The 25157-nt window shown below is 45.4% G+C and overlaps 1 protein-coding gene across 3 annotated transcripts; it reads left to right on the forward strand.

Annotated features, from left to right (window-relative positions):
- The first annotated feature begins 1152 nt into the window (after nt 1-1152).
- Nucleotides 1153-24944, forward strand: CEP44 (centrosomal protein 44). Of its 3 annotated transcripts, none has more exons than XM_044297222.1 (11): nt 1153-1239; nt 2477-2581; nt 6062-6209; nt 7417-7563; nt 13048-13158; nt 14239-14379; nt 15828-16034; nt 16387-16462; nt 21859-21986; nt 24254-24291; nt 24813-24944. In XM_044297222.1, the coding sequence occupies exons 2-11, from the start codon at nt 2493-2495 to the stop codon at nt 24856-24858; spliced, it is 1131 nt and encodes a 376-aa protein (XP_044153157.1). In that variant the 5' UTR covers nt 1153-1239; nt 2477-2492; the 3' UTR covers nt 24859-24944. The 3 variants fall into 3 exon arrangements, with proteins under 3 accessions (XP_044153157.1, XP_044153174.1, XP_044153165.1); XM_044297239.1 differs by having other exon boundaries at nt 16387-16447; XM_044297230.1 differs by having other exon boundaries at nt 1159-1292.
- Nucleotides 24945-25157: the final 213 nt, after the last annotated feature.

Genomic DNA, 25157 nt, shown 5'->3' on the forward strand with positions numbered 1-25157 from the left:
GTCACAGCGCAGGGATAATGCTTGCAGTCACAGTGCAGGGATAATGCTCGCAGTGACGTCACAGCGCAGGGATAATGCTCGCAGTCACAGTGCAGGGATAATGCTCGCAGTGACATCACAGAGCAGGGATAATGCTCGCAGTGACGTCACAGAGCAGGGATAATGCTCGCAGTCGCAGGGATAATGCTCGCAGTGACGTCACAGCGCAGGGATAATGCTCGCAGTGACGTCACAGCGCAGGGATAATGCTCGCAGTGACGTCACAGCGCAGGGATAATGCTCGCAGTGACGTCACAGCGCAGGGATAATGCTTGCAGTCACAGTGCAGGGATAATGCTCGCAGTGACGTCACAGTGCAGGTATAATGCTCGCAGTGACGTCACAGCGCAGGGATAATGCTCGCAGTGACGTCACAGTGCAGGTATAATGCTCGCAGTGACGTCACAGCGCAGGGATAATGCTCGCAGTGACGTCACAGCGCAGGGATAATGCTCGCAGTGACGTCACAGCGCAGGGATAATGCTCGCAGTGACGTCACAGAGCAGGGATAATGCTCGCAGTGACGTCACAGCGCAGGGATAATGCTCGCAGTGACGTCACAGCGCAGGGATAATGCTCGCAGTGACGTCACAGCGCAGGGATAATGCTCGCAGTGACGTCACAGCGCAGGGATAATGCTCGCAGTGACGTCACAGCGCAGGGATAATGCTCGCAGTCACAGTGCAGGGATAATGCTCGCAGTAACGTCACAGTGCAGGGATAATGCTCGCAGTGATGTCACAGTGCAGGACTAACGAAAAAGTATAAAGCACTCATGTCACACTGCAAATAAGGAAAAATAAATGCTGAGGAGAAGGTATATTGTACACAGAAGACGTAGCCATGGGGCTCCATATAAACACCAAGAACGGCTGAAATCAGTTTCTCAGTAATCACTAGCGTCTCATCCCAGTCCTCAGTTCTTTACACTGCTGTGCTGATCCGCTGCAGCCCAACCGTCAACCGCTCACAAGCCCGCCCACCTACCTGCCTCTGTTTCTCTAAACCAATCACAGAGCTCCTTTTATGCCACAGCTCCGAAATATGATGAAAGCAGAAGCATAATTTGTGGAATGCAGGAGCTCCCTAATTGGTTGAGCTGACAGTGGGCGGGGCTTACTCGGAGTTGTGCCTGTAGCTGTAGGAGAGCTGCGGTACTTCCGGCCGTTATAGTGTCTGTGGTCGCCGGGAGACGAGCGGGTGAGCTGCTGGAGCAGGGACGGAGACTGCCAGATTGTACTGGGGGGGAGCAGGTTAGGAATTGCTGGCTCTTGTAGTTCACCATTAGTAGTGGCTGTGGAGCCCTTGTAATAGGTGCAGCAGGTGATAGTAGTGGTGGAGCTGAGCCCATCAGGGTGTAGTGTGGGAGCTCTGGGAAATGTCTGTGCTCCTCCCGAGGGGTGACAGTCATTGGGGTCGTGTCAGTGATATACAAGAGAGGGTTCACACCTGGCGTTACTGAATGGAAGAACAGCAGACCTATTACCGCGGCTCTGAGGGCCAATCACTGTATGAGATGCCAGGTGGCACCTACTGCATCCTCTGATAGAAATGATTAGTGCCCCCCTCAGCTGCTGCAGAACATCTCTTTATGTAATAGGGGTGCGGCCGCACATGTAAGGTTTTTAATGCAGTTTTTGAAGCTGAAATCGGAAAAGGATCATAAAAGGGGATACGGATATTGCTTCTCTTATTTTTTTTATCCATTTCTGGGTTTGGCTTCAAAATCTGCATTAAAAACCTGCAAATGTGGACATAACCGTAAGGGAGGAGGGGGATTCTGTCTAGGATATTCACCTTCTTGTTCAGCAGCATCTGAGGTTTGTATTAGGATGTTCTGCAGCAGCTGGGACACAGTAATGTATAATACCCTAAGGGAGGACACCGCCAGTAGAGGCCCCTGAGCCGACACTGGTTGTGATGTCACAATTGCTGAACTGCTCTCATGATGTCACTGTGACTTACCTGACTAATACAACTGGTGATGTTACAATAGGTTATGTGATGTCATAGAGGCTGAAGGAAAGTGACTTTGTGATGCCACAGTGGGTTACCTCACAGCTGTGATGTCACTGTTACCAGACTAAACCCATTGGTGATGTCACAGTCGTTTACTGGAGTGAGACAGTTGTGATGTCAGAGTAGCATCCCTGAAACTCCACAACAATAGTGCAAGGACATCACATGGATTCCTTGATAAGAGCAGTCCTGTACCAGGCCTGAAGTCATTGTAGGAAGACGCTCAGCCCCATATTTTGTAAGTAGCAGTGGACCCCCCCTTTACAGGCCGGTTAGACAGCGGCTGCGGAGTACCATCTGTGGGCACCGTGCCATCTGAAGGAAGGCCACAGGCTGGGCAGCGGTGAAATCTGTCTGGATTTGGAGTTTTCCGGTGGATGCTGAAGGTTTGCTGTTTCTGTTTCCCTTGTTTTTCCAGGATATTTTCCAACAACATGACCACAGGGGATGTGAAAGGAGTCCTCCGAAAACTGGAACAGAAACTAAGGTTACTGAATTATCCCAGGGATGTCGACTACTCGGGGTAAGAAGGTGCCCTGCCCGTTCACCCTATGCTACAGAATGGCTAGAGGTGGCAGCGTCTTTCTCCTCTCTCCCCATTGAGGACAGACATGCTTGGCCGGACTAAGGCCCCTTGCAGAGGGCGTGTCTGGATGCGTCCCGGTGCATTGCGGCAAACCCGCGCGAGTAGGTACGCAATTGCAGTCAGTTTTGACTGCGATTGCGTTCCGATGTTCAGTTTTTATCGCGCTGGTGCAATGTGTTTTGCACGCGTGTGATAAAAAACTGACTGTGGTACCCAGACCCGAACTTCTTCACAGAAGTTCAGGTTTTGGTTAGTTGTAGTGTAGATTGTATTATTTCCCCTTATAACATGGTTATAAGGGAAAATAATAGCATTCTGAATACAGAATGCTTAGTATAATAGTGCTGGAGGGGTTACAAAAATATTTTAAAATAATGTAACTCGCCTTAATCCACTTGTTCGCGCAGCCGGCATCTCTCCTGTCTTCATCTGTGAGCAATAGGACCTTTGATGACGTCACTGCGTTCATCACATGGTCCATCACATGATCCATCACCATGGTGATACATGGTCCATCACCATGGTGATGGACCATGTGATGAACGTAGTGACGTCATCAAAGGTCCTATTGCTCACAGATGAAAACAGGAGAGATGCCGGCTGCGCGAACAAGTGGATTAAGGTGAGTTACATTTTAAAAAAAAATAATGTTTTAACCCCTCCAGCCCTATTATACTATGCATTCTGTATTCAGAATGCTATTATTTTCCCTTATAACCATGTTATAAGGGGAAATAATAATGATCAGGGCTCCATCCCGATTGTCATCTAGCAACCGCGCGTGAAAATCGCACCGCATCCGCACTTGCTTGCGGATGCTTGCGATTTTCACGCAACCCCTTTCATTTCTATTGGGCCTGCGTTACGTGAAAAACGCACAAAGAGGAGCATGCTGCGATTTTCGTGCAACGCACAAGTGATGCGTGAAAATCGCCGCTTGTGCTCACAGCCCCATAGAAATGAATGGGTCAGGATTCAGTGCGGGTTCAATGCGTTCAACTCGCGCATTGCACCCGCACGGAATACTCGCCCGTGTGAAAGGGGCCTAAGAGTATATGTGTGTGGGGAGTCGGGAGAGATGGCGGTGTGCTGAGTGCTCAGCTTGGGACTGCAGTAAACGAATATTTTAGTATTCTATTGATTATTTTTTACGATTAATCGAGTACTCTAATAAGAAAAACCTTCTTAAAATGACTTATTGCTTTATAAAACAATATTTTTATTTATTACATCTGATTTTCATCAGAACACAGATCATCAGATCAAACTACCCCCCCCCCCCAAATCAGACTATCACAGATCTAAGCCACAGATATGCCCCCCCCCCAGTCAGCCTTGCCCTTAAATCAGTCCCCCCATGCCGCAAGCCCACAATCAAACCCGCATGCCACCATGATCACACCCTCCCTTGCTTCTGTGAAATAAAAGCCAGACCCCCATGCCATCCATTGCCATGTCCCCCAGTGCCCCCCACTGCCATAAGCCCCTCCATGCCATCCAGATTACCATGATGTCCCCCTTCCTCTGTGCCTCCATGTCCCTCACTCCCCCAGAGCAGCCCCTCTATGCCAAATCGCTGCCTGGTGCCCCAATTAACCTGTATTAGATTTTTTTTAAATAAAATTTTATTATGAATTGCTTTGGAAACAAAACGGATATGATAGAGCAGTGTTTCCCAACCAGTGTGCCTCCAGCTGTTGCAAAACTACAACTCCCAGCATGCCCGCACAGCCAAAGGCTGTCCGGGCATGCTAGGAGTTGTAGTTTTGCAACCTCTGGAGGCACACTGGTTGGGAAACACTGTGATAGAGAGTAACAGATACCTAGCTGGATATCCAAGAACATAGCAATAAGTTCCACTCTGTAGTGTCCACTATTACATCAGTAACGTCACATGTGAATGCACAATCCCCTCCGCAGAGACTGCTTCAGGAGTCCCAATGTGAATGCTTATTTTTGCGTGGGATCCTTGGGCCTCTTTCACACGGGCGTCAGTTTTTTTGCCCGGATAAGAGGCGGGTGCGTTGCGGGAAAATGCGACATTTTTTCCGCGCGAGTGCAAAACATTGTCATGCGTTTTGCACTCGCGTGAGAAAAATCGCGCATGTTTGGTACCCGAACTTCTTCACAGAAGTTCGGGCTTGGGATTGATGTTCTGAAGATTGTATTATTTTCCCTTATAACATGGTTATAAGGGAAAATAATAGCATTCTGAATACAGAATGCATAGTACAATAGTGCTGGAGGGGTTAAAAAAAAAAAAAAAAAAGTTAACTCACCTTCTCCTCTTGATTGCGTAGTTCCCGGTCTCTTTACTTCTTGAATGAGCTGTGGGCTAAATGACCTGTGGTGATGTCAGATCACATGCTCCAATCACATGGTCCATCACTGTGGTGACGGAGCATGTGATCTGACGTCACCAGAGGTCCTTTAGCCCACAGCTCATTCAAGAAGTAAAGAGACTGGGAACTACGCGATCATGAGGAGAAGGTGAGTTAACTTTTTTTTTTTTTTTTACCCCTCTAGCGCTATTTTACTATGCATTCTGTATTCAGAATGCTATTATTTTCCCTTATAACCATGGTAAATAGACTGTCACCTAGCAACCATGCGTGAAAATCGCATTGCATCTGCACTTGCTTGCGGATGCTTGCGATTTTCACGAACTCCATTCACTTCCATGGGGCCTGCGTCGCGTGAAAATCACACAATATAGAGCATGCTGCGATTTTCGCGTGAAAATCAACGCTCATGTGCACAGCCCCATAGAAATGAATGGATCAGGATTCTGTGCGGGTGCAATACGTTCACCGCATGCATCGCACCCGCACAGAAAACTCGCCTGTGTGAAAGGGGCCTTAGGGTCCTTGTACATGGATCGATATCGCTCAGGTTATCAGGGTTTGGCGTTTGTTCCTGATCATCTGCCTCTGTGAAACATATCAGCGATCACCTGATGCGCGAGCAAACGCTTATTCGTCGGGTGATTGTCGCCCTGCCGCCACAGGAAAGCATTGTTCCTGCGCAGTAGATCGCGGTAAATAAACAAGGATTTGCTGCGCTGGATCAATGATTTACCGTGGGGACAAGCGGTACGCTGTATAGTTTGCTTGTCCCCATACAGTGGAGGTGATTGCTGTGTGCTCTGAGGGTCTGCTTCATTCCCAATAAACTGTCAGATCATTGGTCCGTGCAAAGGACCCTTATGAAATACATGTGCCTCCCCTGATTTATCTAGTGCCTGGAGTCCTTCCCTTATGAGAGAGGATCCGCTCTGCCCAATACTGATGGATCTGATTAGGACGCACATCCCTCCCCCCTCGCTCTAAGCTAATCGCGCCACAACAGCACTTCTAGATGAGGCTATTATAAATGATTTGTTACTCGGGTCATTGTTCCATATTTTTGCCACTACAGGTTGGTGAAAGGAGACCCAGCGGCATCGCTGCCAATCATCAGCTACACGTTCACTGCTTATTCAACATACATTGCGGAGATATTAGTGTCCCTAGACATCGAGCTTTCTGCGAAGAGCGACCTGAGATTTATTGACGCAGTTTACAAGGTAGAAATGTCGCTCTTTTGCTAATCGTCTAATTCACATGTTTACTGGGGCTGTCTCTCTAAGGGATCGTGCACACGGGCGTAGTTTGAGACCACATGTGGAGCCTCTAAAGAAGCGGACCGCACACCCGTGTGCTGTCCACATCTGTAAGTCCATTCCGTGACACGGCAAGAAATAGAACATGTCCCGTTGTTGCCCGTTTGGCGGACAAGGATAGGACATTTCTGCAGGAGTAAAAAAAAGGCAGCATGCATCAGTGTCTTGTGGAGCGCAAATCACAGCCGTGTGCATGAGCCCTAAGGGGGGGTTCACGTAGGTTTTGCTCTGCTGAAAAGAAACCTCTGGAATTTACTTCAAAATTCTACACGGTTTTGTTCCCACCCATCTAAAGGGGTCGGCCACTTTCTGGTTACTGTTGACCATATAGACTTTCTGTGCCATTTTCTATATTGCCCCCTTATTTGCCAAGTTTTGTGCTGTCCGCACAATGGTCTTGTCCATAAAATGGCTGCAGATAGAGACTCGAGACCCATCACTTTTAAACCACAAGCAGAAAAACAAAATTCTGTGGAACTGAGCATGCTTTATTTCCATTGAAGTCAATAGGAGGGGCTTGCATTTTAGGTGTGGATTTTAGGTGTGGAATACTCGCCAAAATCGATGGGGAAAACTCTGTGTGAACCCACCCTAAGTAATTCTAGGAGTCACCGTGGGCCCCTGAGTATCAGTCACTCTCGCTCTGGGCTACTTTGGTCACTTTTTCTGAAATCTGCTGTGACACCTACTTCCACAAAGTGAAAAAGGAAACATTCGGCAGCGGCTCCATTCACACGGAACGGGTGCGGACCCATTCATTCTCTATGGGGCAGGAATGGATGCGGACAGCACACAGTGTGCTGTCCGCATCCGCATTTCTGGAGTGCGCCGCCGATCTTCCGGTCCGCAACTCCGGAAAAAAATAAAACATGTCCTATTCTTGGCCGCCATTTCGGACAAGAATAGGCAGTTCTATAGGGGTGCTGGCCGGGTGTATTGCGGATCCGCAATGCACTATGGACGTGTGAATGGACCCTTTTAATCTGGAGACTAGTAGTCAGGGCTGTGGCCACCTACCTTCTGATGGAGAGGAGGCAGAGATCTGTATCACATAGCAATGTTACAGAACTGAACTAAGGGAAGGATCCATTGTAAAGCTTTCTTATTGCAGGTTCTCCGAGATGTCTTCCATTACAAGCCTGTCTTAACAAAGCAGCAATTTCTTCAGTGTGGATTTTCAGAGAGGAGGATGCAGACAGTTTGTGACATCATTGATTGTGTAGTCAAGAAACACAAGGAAATCGCAAATCAAAGCAAGGTACGTGAGTGATAACTGTATTCTATGTCTCCTCGCATCCATGTGGGCAGCATGTTCTAGTTATGGCTGCAATATATGTAAGCATGCTGCAGAAATCCTTGCACGTGCAGTCCGCTGTGAGGTGTCTGCAGGAACTCGGGGGAGCGATGGCTCCATTTTTGGAATTTGATAAACACATAGTATGCTCAACAAAATGCTGTAACAACTAGACAGATTTTATTAAACCTGTGGGAGCCAACCACTGAAATATCCCAGAAAATATTATTATAAGTCTCTGTGCATTCTGTTTCTGAGCCCTGTGTTTGGAATGTATGCTGGGAAAGCCCCTGCCATGTATGTCAAATGTATCCTTTCTTACTGATGGTGGGATCTAGGCCACGTGACACCACTGGTCTGCGGGAAGCAGCGAGAAGGCTACAGTGAATGTCGCCTTCTCAAACGGATGATCGGCAGAGGTCCGAAGTCTTGGATCCTGACCTTATCAGATGCTGATCACCTATCCAAAGGACAAATCGTTAGTAAGAAAAAGGCGGACAACCCCTTTAAGGCATCTTTTACTGTCTGGAGTCCAAAAGACTTTTTTTACTTATTTTTTTTTATTTATTTTTTTAATTATTTTTTGGCTTTGGGGTGGTTTGCATTGGCAATTTTTATTTTTTTTCTCCTCTACTGTATAGAAAAGTCCTGCAGACTATATTTTTTTTCTATACATAGGAACACCAAAAAAACATGCAGTGGTTGGAGACTTCTCTTGAAAATATACATCACAAAAAAATTCTAATGTATCCTTAAATACTGACAAAAGGGCTCAAATGGAGTGTGCACAGAGCTGAGCGGGCTTTTCCTGGCTTTTCCTGTGTGTCATGATGGGACCAGGCATCTGTGTTGGTCCCATGTTCATATGTGCCTGCATTGCTGAGGAAAATGATGTATTAATGTCAAAGATTAGTTCTTGGGATGGATCATGTATTTTTATAGAGCAAGTCGTTACAGACGTGGCGATTACATATTTTTTTTATTTTTACGTTTGTATTTTCTGAAAGCCATATTTTTTTAACATTTTTTGGGCGATTGTCTTATGTTGGGCTAGTTGTTTGCGTGATGAGGTGATGGTTTTATAGCTACCGTTTTGGGGTTTACTTTTTGATCGCTTGGCATTAATGCATTGAAAGGGTGTAATGATGTGGGCTCCTATGACTAGTGACTTCAATACGGTTTATTGCCGGTTCCAGAAAACTTACAGTTCAGTACAGCCGGGTCAGGTAATCAGTCCATGACATCCCAAAATTGTAATTCAGGCTCGGGTCTCCTCTAGATCCGTCCACAGGCCAGTGTTTATCCACACGTGCCTTGCACTTGGTGATCTATAGCCTTTCTTTCTAGCAGACACAACCTGCTTCACGCTGCTGACTTTTAAACACAATAGTGGACATGGGCCACGTATACAACCCGGATTGAATCCTGGGGAATAAGCACCCACCCAGCTCTTTGCCTATTCCCAGTAAAAGCCAGGCCTGGACTAGCTGATGCCAACTATGCTAGGTAGCAGCAGCGTCCACTATCTATCTTAGTGGACACTCTAGTTACTGGCTTCCACTCCACCAAGGCCGGGTACCTTGGTGGCACATCTCAGGTGCACCACAGCAAATCACGATATGCATCTTCTTAATAGGTTTCCTGCACCATTCTCAGAGATACATACCGTCCTTCATATATGAGACCTGTCACTGCCTCACAAGGGTTAAAAAGGAAAAATTAAAATTTCATCTGGACATAAGTATTCAGACCCTTTGCTGTGACACTAGAAATCTAGCTCTGGAGGCCTCCGATTTATCTTGATAATCTTTTGAGATGCGTCTACACCTTGATTGGAGTCCATCAAATTTGGTTGACTGGACCTAGGGGTGGGCGATATAGGTGATATGCGATATAAATTTGTGCAGATCGCCGGTCCGCGATATGATCGCGCTCTCTGCGCGCACCATGTTCTCCTGAGCCGGCACAGTGGAGAAGGAGGGAGTCCCTCCCTCCCCACTGTGCGTGGCTGCCACTGACCACCAATGACAAAAGAGGAGGAGGAGGAGGGAAGGGACTGACAGTAAATCATTGAGTTTTCACGATCTCAGTGAGATCGTGAAAACTCAAATCCGATGGTGTATTCTAACCCCCAGGCAGTCCCATGGTGACAGGGACGCTTGCCTGGGGGTTAGAATATACAGGGCCACACAGCTCACAGGAGAACATTTATAAACTAATCAGTAACTTTAACTTTAGTCATTGATAATCTCTTTACTGGATACCTTACTCTGTCTTCGCTCCGGTAACAGCAGGCAGTGCTGGCGGGCGGCGCTCACTCACTGACGTCACGCGCCTGCTCCTCCCACTAGGCGCCGCAGGCGCGTGACGTCAGTGAGTGAGCGCCGCCCGCCAGCACTGCCTGCTGTTACCGGAGCTAAGACAGAGTAAGGTATCCAGTAAAGAGATTAGCAATGATTAAAGTTAAAGTTACTGATTAGTTTATAAATGTTCTCCTGTGAGCGTCGGGGAGGGGGATCTGTGGATGGCACTGTTTAGGGGAGGGGGATCTGTGGATGGAACTGTTTAGGGGAGGGGGATCTGTGGATGGCACTGTTTAGGGGAGGGGACTCAGCTCCCTGCTGCTGTGTGCACAGGGCAGCAGGGAGAGTGTAAAGTCCTATTCACCCTGATGAATCTCTATTGGGGTGAATATGACAAGGGTTCTAGCCCTTAAGGAGGCTAATAGTTATTAAATAAAAAGTTAAAAAAAAGTTAAACCCCCCCCCCAATATAGAAAACAATATATCGCGATATATATCTCATATCGCACATGCTGAAAATTATATCGCAATATAGATTTTAGGCCATATCGCCCACCCCTAACTGGACCTGGTTTGGAAAGACAGGACCCCTGTGTATATCAGAGCTCAAAGCTGACAATTCATATCCGAGCAAAAACCAAGCTATGAAATAACTGCTCTAAAGATTTTTAGGGGCAGATGGGAGAAACTACCAGAAAGGTCAACCATCACTGCAGAACTCCACCAATGTGGGCTTTATGGCAGAGTGGCTGGAAAGAAGCTTCTTCTCAGTAAAAGACACATGAAAGTTTGCAAAGGAAGCACCTAAAAGACTCTCGGACTGTGAGAAACAAGAGACCAAGCACCGCTCATCACCTGTCCAGTACCATCCCTACAGTGAAGGGTGCTGTAGGGTGGTTTTTTAGTGTCTGGAAAGGGTACAGGCAATGTACAGAGATATTCTTAATGAAAACCTGACCCAGAGTGTTCTGCACTTCAGACTGGGCAGAGGGTTCAAAATAAGACAATGACCCTAAGCATACAGTCAAAGCAACACAGTAGTGGCTTATGGACAACTCTGTGAATGTTCTTGAGTGGCCCACCCAGAGCCCTGACCTAAACCCAATCGAACATCTCTGGAGAGACCTGAAAATGGTTGTCCAGACAGTCCACATCCAACCTGACAAAGCTTGAGGATCTGCAGAGAAGAATGGTAGAAAATCCCCAAATCCAGGTGGCTTCACACCCAAGAAGACTGGAGGTTGTAATCTCTGCCAAAGGTGCTTCAAGTTCTGAGTAAAGGGTCTGAATACTTATTTCAATGTAAGATTTTAGTTTTTTCTTTTCAATAAATTAGCGAAGATTTCTAACATTCTGTTTTCATGTTCAGAGGTATTGAATGGCGATTGATGGGGGGAAAATGTAAACTTTTTTTTTTACTTTAGCACAATTACCCAAAATATGAAAAAAAGTGAAAGGGTCTGAAGAGTTCCCGAATGCACTGTATTAGGTTTTAACCCATTTTGAGCCAGTTGACAAAATTTTTTCCCCTCTGGACAATCCCTTTTAAAGGGGTTGTCCGATTTCAGAAACATCTCGTGCCAGGCCCCTCACAGGTAATATACTCACCCTGCTCCCCGCGCCGCTTCCAGTACCCACACCGCTGCTGCTTCTTCCTGCACACCGATGAAAACATCAGGTGTTGGTGGGGAGCAGCCAATGGCAGGCGGGGACGAGCCTCCCTAGCGTCAGCCTTGAGAGCCCCCGCCTTCCATTGACTGCTCCCCCGCGACACCGGATGTTTTTATCGGTGTACTGGGAGAAGCGGCGTGGGGACCAGGGTAAGTATATTACTGGTGATGGGCCCGGCACATTGGGGGGTGTGGGGGGGGGGGGCTTCTGTTTCTGAAATCGGATAACCCTTTTTAAAAAAAAAAAACATTGGAAAGCTTGTAGGGGTGCGTCCACATGGGCCAGATGTGATTCGGATTTGCCACAAGGGATTTGCTTACCGGAAATCCACAGCGGTTTATAGCACCAGCAGAGTGGTACACACTGAAAATAAAAATTGGCACTGTAAATTGATTTGCAGTGTGGATTTAAGCAGGTCTGTTTATGCTATGGATTTCACTCTTTGCAAATCTTAGGGTGAAATCTGCATGTACAAGTACCCTTAGATATTCCCTGTACAGCCACACGTGGTAGCGGAGCTTCATGTAGAAAGTCCACAGCATTTACAGCACAAGGAAATTTCATCCACACGAAAACCAACAACCTAAACTGACGGAGCTGTAGGTTTTCTGCGCTGTAGGTTTTCTGCGCTGCAGGTCCGTTCATTCTGCAGATGTTTGTATATCGTGTGGATGAGATATAAAAAATATATATATATATATATATAATAATTTATTCCATCCACTGCTCTTGTAAATCTGCAGCATATCAGTCCCATGTGAACATTCCCCACTTGCATTGTTTCGCTGTCCACTTGCTCTGGAGTCCATTAGATGCTGATGATATTGTTTGTGGCCTAGGAAATGTAATTTTGTTTTCAGAAGTCCATGTGTTTCCAATTTTCCCATTAACCCTGCCTCATTACGGGGAATGTATTCTGCAGAGCAGGACTTCCATAGTGAAAATGATGGCCGTGGCACAAGTATTTGTTTTTATTTGTTTTCCTTTTATGTCATTTTCATAGTATCCGCAGCTTTTGGTTTTACTATACATTCTTCACCTAATCTGTTCTGTCATGCCCTGGCCTGCAAATTACATCTACGGGGCAGCAGATTATTTCTCCAGGGTCCTCCTGCCTTCGGTTCTTTTGATTTCAGATATTTTCTTTTGTACCGCTATTAGTCTACTGTTTACTTGAAATCCTTCAAAACTATTTATTCATTTCCACCACCGCTAATTCTACAATGTAGATGCAATACGTCATGTGAGGAGGAACTTGTCGGGTAACTAAAATATACATGTACCAAAAGAAAAGAAAGGGAATTTAAAGTGCACCTCTGTTCTGAAGATATGCTTACTGTGTCTGTAGATTTCGGCCATTCCCTCATAGACTCCTAGTAGGAATGTATCCCGCCAAGCAGATATCGCTGTTATACCATTACATTTACATTTGTCAGCAGACAGGTTATATTCTTTGTCTTTGGGCTTTTTAAAGGCTAAATTGCAGCCGGTTAGGAGAACGGCCCGTATAAAAGATAAGTGTGAAGCTTTTTATCCCGAAGAGACTTGTGTGCAGCCATCAGTAAAGCCTGAAAAGGAAAATCCGGTAAGTGAATACTGACAAGAAAACATGTCCTTGTGCTTGTCGTGCTGGGGTTTACCACACAGCGGGGGGCCAGAAGGGCGGTTTCTTTCTAAAATGTATAGGCCTTTCTTTTTAAAATAGAGCCTTTAGAAGGCATATAAATGGTATATGATTTTTACCCCCCCACCCCCCCATTCAGTATAGCAGAAAAAAGTTCTACCAATGGAGGCCAAAAGGACAGACTTTTGGCATCCTTCAGGTGAATCAGCGCCTAGAGATATTCTTGACGTATGCAGCAGGAGCTTTTCAGGCACGTATGTGAAAGCAGTCTAACACTGCCCACCTTAAAGGGGTTGTCTCATTTCATTGCTGGCATATTGCTAGGATATGTCGCCAATGTCACATAGTTGCAGGTCCAAACTCGGGGACCCATACCTATCTCTAGAAAGCAGCCCCCAAAGTGAACGAGAGCGCACTGTCATTTCTATGGGAGGTGCAGCAGTCCTATAGAAGTGACTGGGGCATCGGCTGCACTGGCGCGGTGCGCTCTCACTTCACTTCTGTGAGGCTTCTGAAAAGCGTGCTTGGCTATTTTCAGAACTTCCGTGTAAGCGATTGCAGGGCACACAGAACATTGGTGGTGCACTCTTGTTCCCTTCGGGGGCTGTGTTGTAGAGATAGGTGCATACCCAAAGGAGATCCTAGCGAAAGGTCACCAATGTGTGAGGTGACACAATCCCATTAATTGTTATGTCGGCGAACCCCCAACTAAATGCTCCCAACTAAATATTCTCCAAAAAAGAGCATTATCTGTTACACCAGCTATCGGCTACGGCTGCATTACAACTTTAGCCGCGACAGCTGTAGTTATGAGTCTCACAAGTTGCTGCAACCCCAGAATTACCAAAAATCCAGGAATCTTTTTATTTTTATTTTTTTCTTCGATTCTGGAGTTGCAGCAACCTGTGGCCCCATTAAGTTCTATTATACTTTGAGGCTACACAATGATCTGTGTTTGCGTGCCTGCGTCCCATCCCAGTAGGACAGTAGGGAGATATTAGCAGTGCATTTGGTTATATGAACGTGCTATTTATTTTACAGAAAAAAATAATTGTGGAGCGTCATACAGGTACCAACCTTCCCCCACCTACTCTGCCTGTAGCCAGTGGTCAATTTGTGTCATCAACAGAAGAAGAACTTTCTACGTCAGATTCTGAAGCTGAGGAACCATCTCTGAATGAGGTCAGTGCAGTTATGTTTAGTTTATCCTATAATGGATTCCCAGCAGATTCCCTGTCTACCCTTCTGTTGTCAGAGGGAGCCAGTCAGAAACAGAGCTTCATGTATTAAAGTTCCCCAGCAAGTCCAGCCCTGGGTCCCCTAATAGTGCAGGTTTTTAATGGCTGCTAGGCCAGTAGTCCGGCCCCTGTTGCTGATGAATACATAACTTCTGGTATTTCCAGTAGTCCAGCCCTTGCTATCCAGATGCCCAGATAGTCTAGGGCAGCGGTCAGCAACCTTCGGCACTCCAGATGTGTTGAAACTACAACTCCCAGCATGCTAATTCACTTTTATGGGAGTTCTGAAAATAGCTAAGCAAGTGTGCATTCTGGAGTCGTAGTTTCACTACAGCTGGAATGCCGAAGGTTGCTGATCCCTGGTCTAGGGTCTCACTAGAATAAAAGCTGAAGACTGTTCAGTTTTAACATGCCCATACAAATTAGATTACTCTTGTGCTTACCTGCCAATTTTACCGGGACCAACGACCAATTCCGCTCTCCTTTTCAAGAACACATGCACACTGCGCATGCATGTGCACAGGGGAGTTGTTAGCCCGACAGCTGCTGAGGTGTATGGTCACCTTTATAGGACTCTGTTTACAAACTCTGGGGTAGCAGCATCCGCTCTGGTAAGGATAACTAATTTGCATCCGACACCAATAATTACAGTATTCCCATCTCAGACAATGAGGGCATATCGCTAGGATATGTCCCCATTGTCTGAGAGGTGCGGGTTCCACTGCTGGGACCCGCACTTATAACAATAACGGAGCGGGGAGAGCTGTGGCTGGAGGACCCCAGATTTCCCGCGTCTGTCCACCACCAATTGCTGCTCCCATAGAAGTGAATGGGAGCATACCGCGCGTGCGCAGCTAAGGCTCCCATTCATTTCTATGGGGCCGACGGAAATAGCCGAGCCAGCGCTCTGCTATTTTCGGCGGCCCCATAGAAATGAATGGAGGGCGGCTGCGCATGCGCAGTGAGCCCTCCTTCACTTGGGTGGCCCCGTTGTCGATATAGGTGCAAGTCACACCGCTATCAGACAATGGGGGCATATCCTAGCCATATGCCCCCATTGTCTGAGATGGGACAACCCCTTTAACACATATTTGAATGCGCTCCATCAGTGTCTCTAGAAGGAATTATTGTATCTCCTCGTCCTTCGCCCTTTTGTTTCCAGTGATACCTGATAATAGGCTCAGCGTAGAAAACAAACTGAACATCTGGCAGGCTAGCAACGAGAAGCGCCGTGTTTATAGTCCTGGCTTTTGTAAGCTCCCTCCTGATAATTCAGATAAGGGGTCAGCTTTAAACTTCTGAATTGTCTTAGTATGATCAGTGTGACAGCGCAGAGCAGACGCGCTGATATAAGCGTGCTCTGGGAAATGTAAAGCCGCTGTTTCATTGCAGGTGACAAAGGACACACAGATAGATTTACTAAAGGCCCAGCTTGCCGAATGTCAAGAGAAACTTTCAAGGATTGACTGGATGGAGGACAGACTTCAGGAGCTGGAGACCAGTATGAAAGGGAAAATAATCATTGATGAAACGGACTGGAATAACCTTCTCAGCCGGGTTCTCCTCCTGGAAACAGATCGCTTGTTGCACTCAAAAAAGGTTTGTAGCTTTTTACTGATGATAGAAGCCGCAACGTCGCACACAGCAAAGAGCTGCTCCAGTCCCAACTGATATGAACATCTGTAAACTTCATAAACTGAATGAAAGAGATGTGTTACAGCTCAGGATAAACTGCATCCTGCAATGGGTCGGCTTATGCTTTCAGCTGTGCATTATGGGGTGAATTCCAAAATACATGTGATGTTCCACAGTGAAAAGCTGTATTAGCCTGAAATGTTAATAAATGGCCCCTCAAAGGTCCCTGGGATGCTCTATTCCTGGAATGTTACTGTATGTAAGCATGTAAATTAGCAGATTTTCTAGCATTCATAAGTTCTTTTCCTCTTTCCAGAGAGACTTGATATCTGAGTTCACGTCTATTAGTGAGGAGCGTACATCAAGCAGAATGACAAGTGAGTTACCGCCTGGTATGTGTCGTGTAAAGTCATGTATCTGTTGTAGACCGGGAGTTAGGCTAAGGGCTCATTCACATGGCCGTTGTTCAGCCTCTCCATGCACTGGGGGCCGCAATTTGTGGTATCCAATGCATGGGCACCATCAGTGCAGCTGCCGCAACGGTTCCAGACCTATTCAACTTGAATAGGTCAGTGATCTCTCCGCACGGCAAAAAGTTAGAATGTTTGTTTGTTTTTTTGCGGCGCAGATGCACGGACCAAGCCCCACGGAAGCGCTCCGTAGTGCTTCCATGGGGTTCCGTGCCTCCGTTCCGCATCTTCTGCATTGCGGACCCATTCAAGTGAATAGATCCGCATCCGTGATGCGGGGTGCACACAGCTGGTGCCCGCATATTGTGTACCCGCTGTCTGCAGGCCGCAATACAGGCACGGCTGAACAACGGCCTTGTGAATGAGCCCTAAAGCTGCATTTAGCTAGTGGTAGGTAAGTCATGATGGAACAGGTGATCCATTGCTGTTTCTTAAGTTTGTAAGCGCACTAGACTTGACACGTACATACACCTTGTTTCTTCTATTGTGAATAGTATCTTGAACTGAACAGCTGTGGTGTCCGAAATACCTAGAATTGTGCTGTAGTGTAGAGCATCTCCTTCATGCTGTTTGTGTTAATAAGTTTGTCTCCTCCTTTTACACGGATGTAAATAATAAAGAATGGCAGCAATAAAAAATATTGAAAACCACAAGGAATTGATACAAAAAGTAAATTTAAAATTTTTATTTTTGTATGGTACACTCATGAAAGGGGTTATCTTGGAAAGGATAATGATGACCTATCCTCAGGATAGGTCATCATTATCACTCCAGTGGGGATCCGAGTCCCAGCACCTGCTCCGGTCAATATGTTTTCCTGGATAACCACTTTTACCTGGAGAAACAGAAGGACAGGCCATTGATATTCTAATCCTGGACAACCTGTTTGGAGTTTGTGAGAAGTAAAGAGCCCTGAAAGGGTGTGTGTCTCTATTATATCTATTAGAAAAGTTTTACCTACTAAGGACCAGTTCACATGGGAGTATTCTAAATCCGTAAATTCCATCAGTATTCGTACGACAAAACCAGGAATGGAAGAGAGAAAATAAGGATGAAAGGCATGATGTCTTCTGTGTTTGGATCCACTCCTGTTCTGCCTAGTAAATACTGCTGGAAAATACCAAAGTGTGAACATGGCCCTAATTCTTAAAGGGACTTTGTCGCCTCTGTATCGAACTGTTTGCATAGACACATAGCTGTGGCTCACCTGATTAAAAATTAAAACGCTGTTTTTCATTTATTGATCCGAAGCATCGTTCCTGAGTTATACTTTTCCATAATATGCAAATTTTGGCTTTTGGTGCAATGAGGGCATCACGATTGCTCTTGTTGCACCCTTTCTGTAGTCAGCCTCTCTCTCCCTGCTTTGCCACTGCCTGGCCTTGTCAATCAAAGCGATGAGAGTGATGATGAACAAAGAAAGGAGCGGAGCATGGGTGCAACACGAATAGTGACCCCCTCATTGCACCAAAGGCCTAATTTGCATTATAAGAAACACTGTCATAACTTGGGAATGGAGCTTCGGATAAAATAAAAAATGAATGTTTTAATCAGGTGAACTGCAGCAACAATTGGTGACGGACTCTCTAAGTATCATCCTGAGGCCATTGTACGTAAAACTAGATCTTGTCTACCTCAGGAGCTTGTTTTCTCCGATTACATGGAACCTGTTACATTGAACATGGTGTCTGAGCTGCAGGTTAAGGAGCAGGAAGAGATGAGCAGATCGATTATATTGTTTTATGGGAAAAGGTTCAGTATAAGTTGTATTTCAGTCATTTATATCGGTGCTCATTCTTGGCTTTAACATCTGAGAGGAGGTCCTATTAGTGACTGACCGCCTCCCCTGTGTATATAGAGATAACTGTCAATCACTGATAGGACCGTCTCCTTGACTTCAAAGCCCAGAAGATCAGGAATTTACATGAGTGAAATACAAGTTTTACTAAATCCTTTCCCAGAAAACTGCTGCCTGTAGCTTGCATTGTATTTTCATGGTGGTTCAGATCTGTTAAAGGTATATATTCGGAGATCTCCCAATGTATACCTCTAGCACAGTGATGGCAAACCTTTTAAAGGCCGAGTGCCCAAACTGCAACCCAAAGCCCACTTATTTATTGCAAAGTGCCAACAAAGCAATTTAACCTGAAAACTTCAGTCCAATATAGTATATCCTCTATGTACTTTATCATTTAGCTATAATAACCTGCCTACATTCAGTGCGCTGCCTGTGCTGTTCATAGTGCGCCCTGCGCTGATGAATGGCAGGAAAAGTCTAAGGCATATTGGTACACCATAGACTTTTTCCAGAGTCCGGGTGCCCACAGGGAGGGCTCTGAGTGCCGCCTCTGGCACCCGTGCCATAGGTTCGCCATCACTGCTCTAGCAGAAGGCTGCGACATATCCCACTCTGTAGGGATGCAGTGGGAGAAGTCATAGACCCTTAGGTTCTCATTCAAGAAAAAATAGGTATAGCATGCAATATATGGTTTTACTATATACCTTTGTAAGGAATAGTACAGTCTGGTCTCTCATGGCACCGCATCAGAAAGGCTTATCCAAACTGAGTACAGTCAACGTACAAGACAGGTGTCCTCTTTATAAGCCACCACCAACCATTGTGATCTTCTCCTTTTTGTTTTTGTTAGAGGTTGGCCACTTTCTGGTTACTGCTGACTAGGGATCGACCGATTATCGGATTTACCGATATCGGCCGATATTCAGGATTTTGAACACTATCGGTATCGGCATTTATTTTGCCGATATTCCGATAGTGTATGGGGAACACAGATCGCGCTGCTGTCAGCGCTCTCCGTGTTCCCCTTAGCAGCACAGGGGAGAAGGAGCAGTGTCTCCTCCCCCTGTGCTGCTCCTGCCGCTGCAGCCAATGAAAGTACAGGGGACAGGAGGAGGGGAGGAGCTATGGCCACTGCTCCACCAATGAAGATTAATCTATCATTCATTCATATACAGGAGGCGGGAGCTGGCTGCAGGATCACATAGCCGGCTCCCGGCCTCTATGAGCTGTAGCTGCGATCTGCGGTAGTTAACTCCTCAGGTGCCGCGGATCACAGCTACAGCTCATAGAGGTCGGGAGCCGGCTATGTGATCCTGCAGCCAGCTCCCGCCTCCTGTATATGAATAAATTAGAGATTAAGCTTCATTGGTGGCGCAGTGCGCCCCCCAGTATTAAGCAGTGGTGCACCCCCCCTCCCCCCCACCCCAGTCGCAGTGCGCCCCCCCCACAGGATCCCCTCTCCCCTGCTCCTCCGATCGGAGCCCCAGCAGTGTAATGCTGGGGTTCCGATCGGTTACCATGGCAGCCAGGACGCTATTGAAGCCCTGGCTGCCATGATAAGCTCCATGCTGCTGTGTGCACAAAGCACACAGCAGCAGGGACAGTGTGAGCTCCTATTCACCCTGATGGAGTTCTATCAGGGTGAATAGGACAAGGGTTCTAGTCCCTAAGGGGGCTAAAAGTTAGTTAAAAAAAAAAAGTTACAAAAAAAATAATAAAAACTCCAAAATATTAAATATAAATGAAAAAGAAAGATTTACAAAAAAAAATAAAAAAAATACACATTAACAATAAACATTAATTTTCAGCAGATTTGTGGGAATTTTAATTTTTTTTAAAAAAATGAAAATTCCCAGAATATCGGTATAAATTATCGGCTATCGGCCTGAAAGTTCACAAATTATCGGTATCTGTATCGGCCCTAAAAAATCAATATCGGTCGATCCCTACTGCTGACCTATGTGCTTGTGAGATGATTATATGGCTCCTACTAACGTAGCCTTTGCAGAAATTCTGCACCATTTTCTATATTTCATAGGGTATTCTCCTTTGTTTACAAAGTCTTTTCTGCTGTCCACATGGAGGTGCTGTCCACAAGATGGCTGCTGATGGAGGGTCATGTGACCAGAAAATCACCTCCATGAGATGTCTCCTCCATTCATATACATTGCACCTGCACAAAACTCCCAACAGAAAAAGTGCGGATGACCGATGCATTATGTTTTAATGGAGGAGATATCGCATGAAGGTGATTTGCTGGTCACATGACCCTCCATCAAAAGACTTTGTAAACAAGGAAGCATATCTTTATGTGTGTATGTGTGTGTGTATGTATATGTGTGTGTGTGTGTGTGTGTATGTATATATATATATATATATATATATATATATATATATATATATAATAAATAATTTTATAGAAAATGGTGCAGAATTTCAACAAAGGATATATGTTAGCGCCCTATTATCTCACAAACACATTGGTTTCAAGTTCAACAGTGACTAGGAAGGGGCCGACCCCTTTAAGTTCCTATTTACATCACTGATCCTAAAATGTCTTCTAGAAATAATCTTCCTTGTAATGCTCTAATATGTAAGTACAACCATCCAAAATCCTTAGTACTCAAGACAGGCCACATGGCACAAGAAAACCCCGATAAAATGCACATTCTCTAAATGTAAAACCAATAGATCAATTTTATTAGGCTACAAAAACACAGACATAATTAAAAATTGTATACAATATAGCACGTGCTGGTACAAAATAAGACCAAATGTGGGCACAATGTGTGTAGTCCAATAATATACAGCAAAGATGCACTAGCACTATAGAATCTACAGTAGAAAAGTAATAAGTGATAATATGGCATCAAAACGCCTAGTACCTGGATAGGATAAAGGTATAAGGACGCCCCACGCATATCGCCAGTGAAGTCCGGCTTCCTTATTATCATTGTGTAGGCTGTTTAATTTGATCGGCCATGTTATCATTTGACATCTACTGTTAAGACTACAGTCTTGTGCTTCTTAACGTCATTTCTGTGAAATTTTATTTGCTTCACTTACCCATCATGTAGCACTACTGCCATCTGCTGGTTGTATGGAGTAATCTCACCCCAGATTCCTTCGTGTACCACAACTGAAGAAGTATTATTAACTATCTAATATTTTAGTGTGAGTTTTAGGATTTTTTTGCAGTGTTTTAATGTGTAAAAATAACCTGTCACCCTTTGAACAAACAGTGGGGTAATGTTTATCTCTGAGTACACCGGTGGTTTTCTTATCGCCCTCGCTGATCTGCAGCACATTCTTGAGGTTAGAGGGTTGAATTTCATGTCTGGGTCACTTGCTATTGCTGTGTGCGTGTCTATAATTTGGCAGCAAGAACTGCAGCGTTGGACCTGGGACTGTAGCATCCTATATAAACACCGTGCACTCCTCACCAGGAGTAAATCAAGTTGTTTGATGGTTGACCCTGTAAATAGACAAAGGTTATTTCAAAATGGACGTTCCTTCACAGGTCTTCACATCAAGGCAGATGTCCCAGAAAACAATCATCAGTCGTCTGGATACAGTTCTCTGCCGTCTGCAGAATCCTCTCCTGCAGCTATTGACTTGAATTATAGCAACTCGACAGAAAATTCCCAGGTATGCAGTGTTGTGTGAATACCAATCCAGGGTCAAGAACTCATTAGTGGTGGGAGATGATTCCTAATGCCTACCGGTTAGCCTGTCACCACTAATGGTTCATTATTGAACGGCCAAATGGATGGATGACTGCAGCTAACTCCACTCTTACCTCCCACCCATGTCCTATTTGAAGCAGAGATATAGGAGGTACTTCTCCCTAATATAGAAGCTTTGCAGCCAGAGTCATCTCCAGACTACAGGTTCCTGTGGTCCATGTCAGTGCTGTAAAGCGCATCTCTAAATGCTGATAACAGTAGCACAGGCAAGATGGCCGCCCCCATAATCATGTATAGAAAACAGAATAAAAAAAATGATTGTGCTTCAGTGTCTGATTTTAGTTAGTGGGACAAAATATAGGCAATCTAAACTTTTTTTTTTTTTACATTTACTATATGACAAACAGCAGACTATTTCATGCAAACTGACCACTAGTTGCATTGGATTCAGTGGAGAGGTGACAGTGCTTGCTGCCTTGGGAGCTATGGACTCTTGCTGTAATTTCCATAGACGTAATTGGTGAGGGCCTTGTGCAGATGTGACTACCTGTCCCTTAAAGGGGTTGTCCCATTAAAAAATAGTCTACAGTTTTCAAGCCAGCACCTGGATCTGAATACTTTTATAATTGTATGTAACTAAAAATTTAGCATAGTCGCTGAGCTATTCAATAAAATGTGTCTGTGTAGCGCCACCTGCTATTTGTTCTTTTTCTTATTTCTTTGTCCTGCTCACTGTGAAGGCCTCACATGCTCAGTTTGAACTGCCTCCTGAGCTGTGATTGGGAGAGTTGAGACACGCCCCCTTAGCTGCCGCAGAATAGACACTCCCCTTGAGCTGTCAGCTTGATATAAATCTAGCAGAGCAATGAATGGGGGAGATCTCTAGATCCCTGTGAGGCACAGGGCTGGTTCTAGCTTTGTTAGAAAGAGGTTGTCATGTTCTATATGGTGATTTTCATTTTTTTACATTGCTCATGGGATAACCCACTTAAAGGGGGTTGTTCCAATCTCGCCGTTTTTAAGGCGAGATGGGACTAAGCGCCAACCACCAGTTTTGCCTGGAAACGGCAGAGTGGGCAACTGCACCACTGTTTCCGTTGCTCCCATTGCAGTGCATGGGAGCTATGCAAACAACTTGGCACAGCAAGCTATTTTTTATTCAAATTTTACCTGTGCACTGCCTTTTGTGAAGTGTAATTACAATCCTCTGCGTCTGGAGGAAAGAAGGTTTGTACACAAACATAGAAGAGGATTCTTTACGGTAAGAGCAGTGAGACTATGGAACTCTCTGCCTGAGGAGGTGGTGATGGTGAGTACAATAAAGGAATTCAAGAGGGGCCTGGATGTATTTCTGGAGCGTAACAATATTACAGGCTATAGCTACTAGAGAGGGGTCGTTGATCCAGGGAGTAATTCTGATTGCCTGATTGGAGTCGGGAAGGAATTTTTTTTTCCTCTAATCAGGCAATCAGAATTACTCCCTGGATCAACGACCCCTCTCTAGTAGCTATAGCCTGTAATATTATTACAAGCTGACAGCTCAAGGGGAGTTATGGCTGGTTCACATTTCCTGGCACATATGCCAGATCCTTAGCGGGTCCTTTTGGAATCCACTATGGCCAGTATGCATACTTCTTTTTTTTTTTTTTTTTTTTTATGTACTGAAAAGAGTAGTGCACAGCATATGTTTTTACAGTAGCAGGTCAGTGCCCAACTTATGCCCCTTATGGATTAAAAAAGTAAAATGTGCACAATTTAGAAATTGTAAGATTATAGGGTATACTCGTTAAATGCCACATAAACGGGTTTTCTAATACTTAGATACTGATGGCCTATATTCAGGATGGGTTCATTAATATCAAAGACACCAAGTACCCCCACTGATCAGCTGCTAGTGCCGGAAACTATACATTGGACAGAGCCGGAAGTAGAAGGCACTGTCCACTGTGCAGTTCAACACCCATTCAGTACGCTCGTGCCAGAAGCTACACAATGGATGGAGTCTTCCACGCACTGTATAGCTTCCTGGCGCTGGCAGCTGCCTAAAAGAGCTAAGTATTGGACCCCGCCGATCTGGGCTTTGTTTAAGTATTGGAAAACTCTTTAAGCTCTGCTACATCTATACTTTTTTTATTTTTTTTACACCGTAACATGTGCGATTTATTTGCTTTATATCATTCTGCATGTTGAAATACAATATCTGATACCTATCTGTATGTGTGTCTACAGGAGAGCACAAAACAAAGAATGGACAGATTAACGAAAATGTAAGTAACAAAAAGAACCTGAGAAGCCTGTTCATCTATAGCCGTAACATTTAGAGAACATCCATGATTGGAATACCCCATATCTGTCAGGGTACTTTCACACTTGCGGCAGGACGGATCCGACAAGCTGTTCACCATGTCGGATCCGTCCTGCGGCTGTTTCGCCGGACCGCCGCTCCGTCCCCATTGACTATAATTGGGACGGGGGCAGAGCTCCGGCGCAGCACGGCGAAAGCCGCCGGACTAAAAAGTCCTGCATGTCCGACTTTTTAGTACAGCGGCTTTCGCTGTGCTGCGCCGGAACTGCGCCCCCGTCCCCATTATAGTCGATGGGGACGGAGCTGCGGCACGGCGAAATAGCCGCAGCATGGATCCGACATGGTGAACAACCTGTCAGATCTGTCCTGCCGCAAGTGTGAAAGTACCCTAAGGAGAGAAGTGCGTGGTATAACGCCACCATCTGATACAGTGTACCCATCAATGCTTTTGTTATAACCCTGTTCCTTTCTCATCCTCTCTAGGTTGGAAGAGACCTCCAAACTTCTGAAGTTCTCGAATAGCTCCTAGCATTGTGGACTTTTTTTTATTCTTGGATGATGTACATGCTTTTTTGTTTGGAAATATGTAAAATAAAGTATTTTTCTAAGTAGTAACACCATTCCTGCCACTTTAATAACTTCTTCTCTTGTGGCGTTTTTATGTCTCGGTATCACATATCAGGTCATAGTTTGCATCCCGCTCACGTAGAACCCTGCTCTGATTTTTATTATTCATGCATGTTGACAACTGGCCATCTGTCCTTCTGTGGTGGTTGTAATGAGAAAAAAAGTGAGAGTTCTGCGCCTTAAATTGAAACCTAGCTTGAA

This window comes from Bufo gargarizans, chromosome 1, assembly GCF_014858855.1.
Source record: "Bufo gargarizans isolate SCDJY-AF-19 chromosome 1, ASM1485885v1, whole genome shotgun sequence".
Lineage (NCBI taxonomy): Eukaryota > Metazoa > Chordata > Amphibia > Anura > Bufonidae > Bufo > Bufo gargarizans.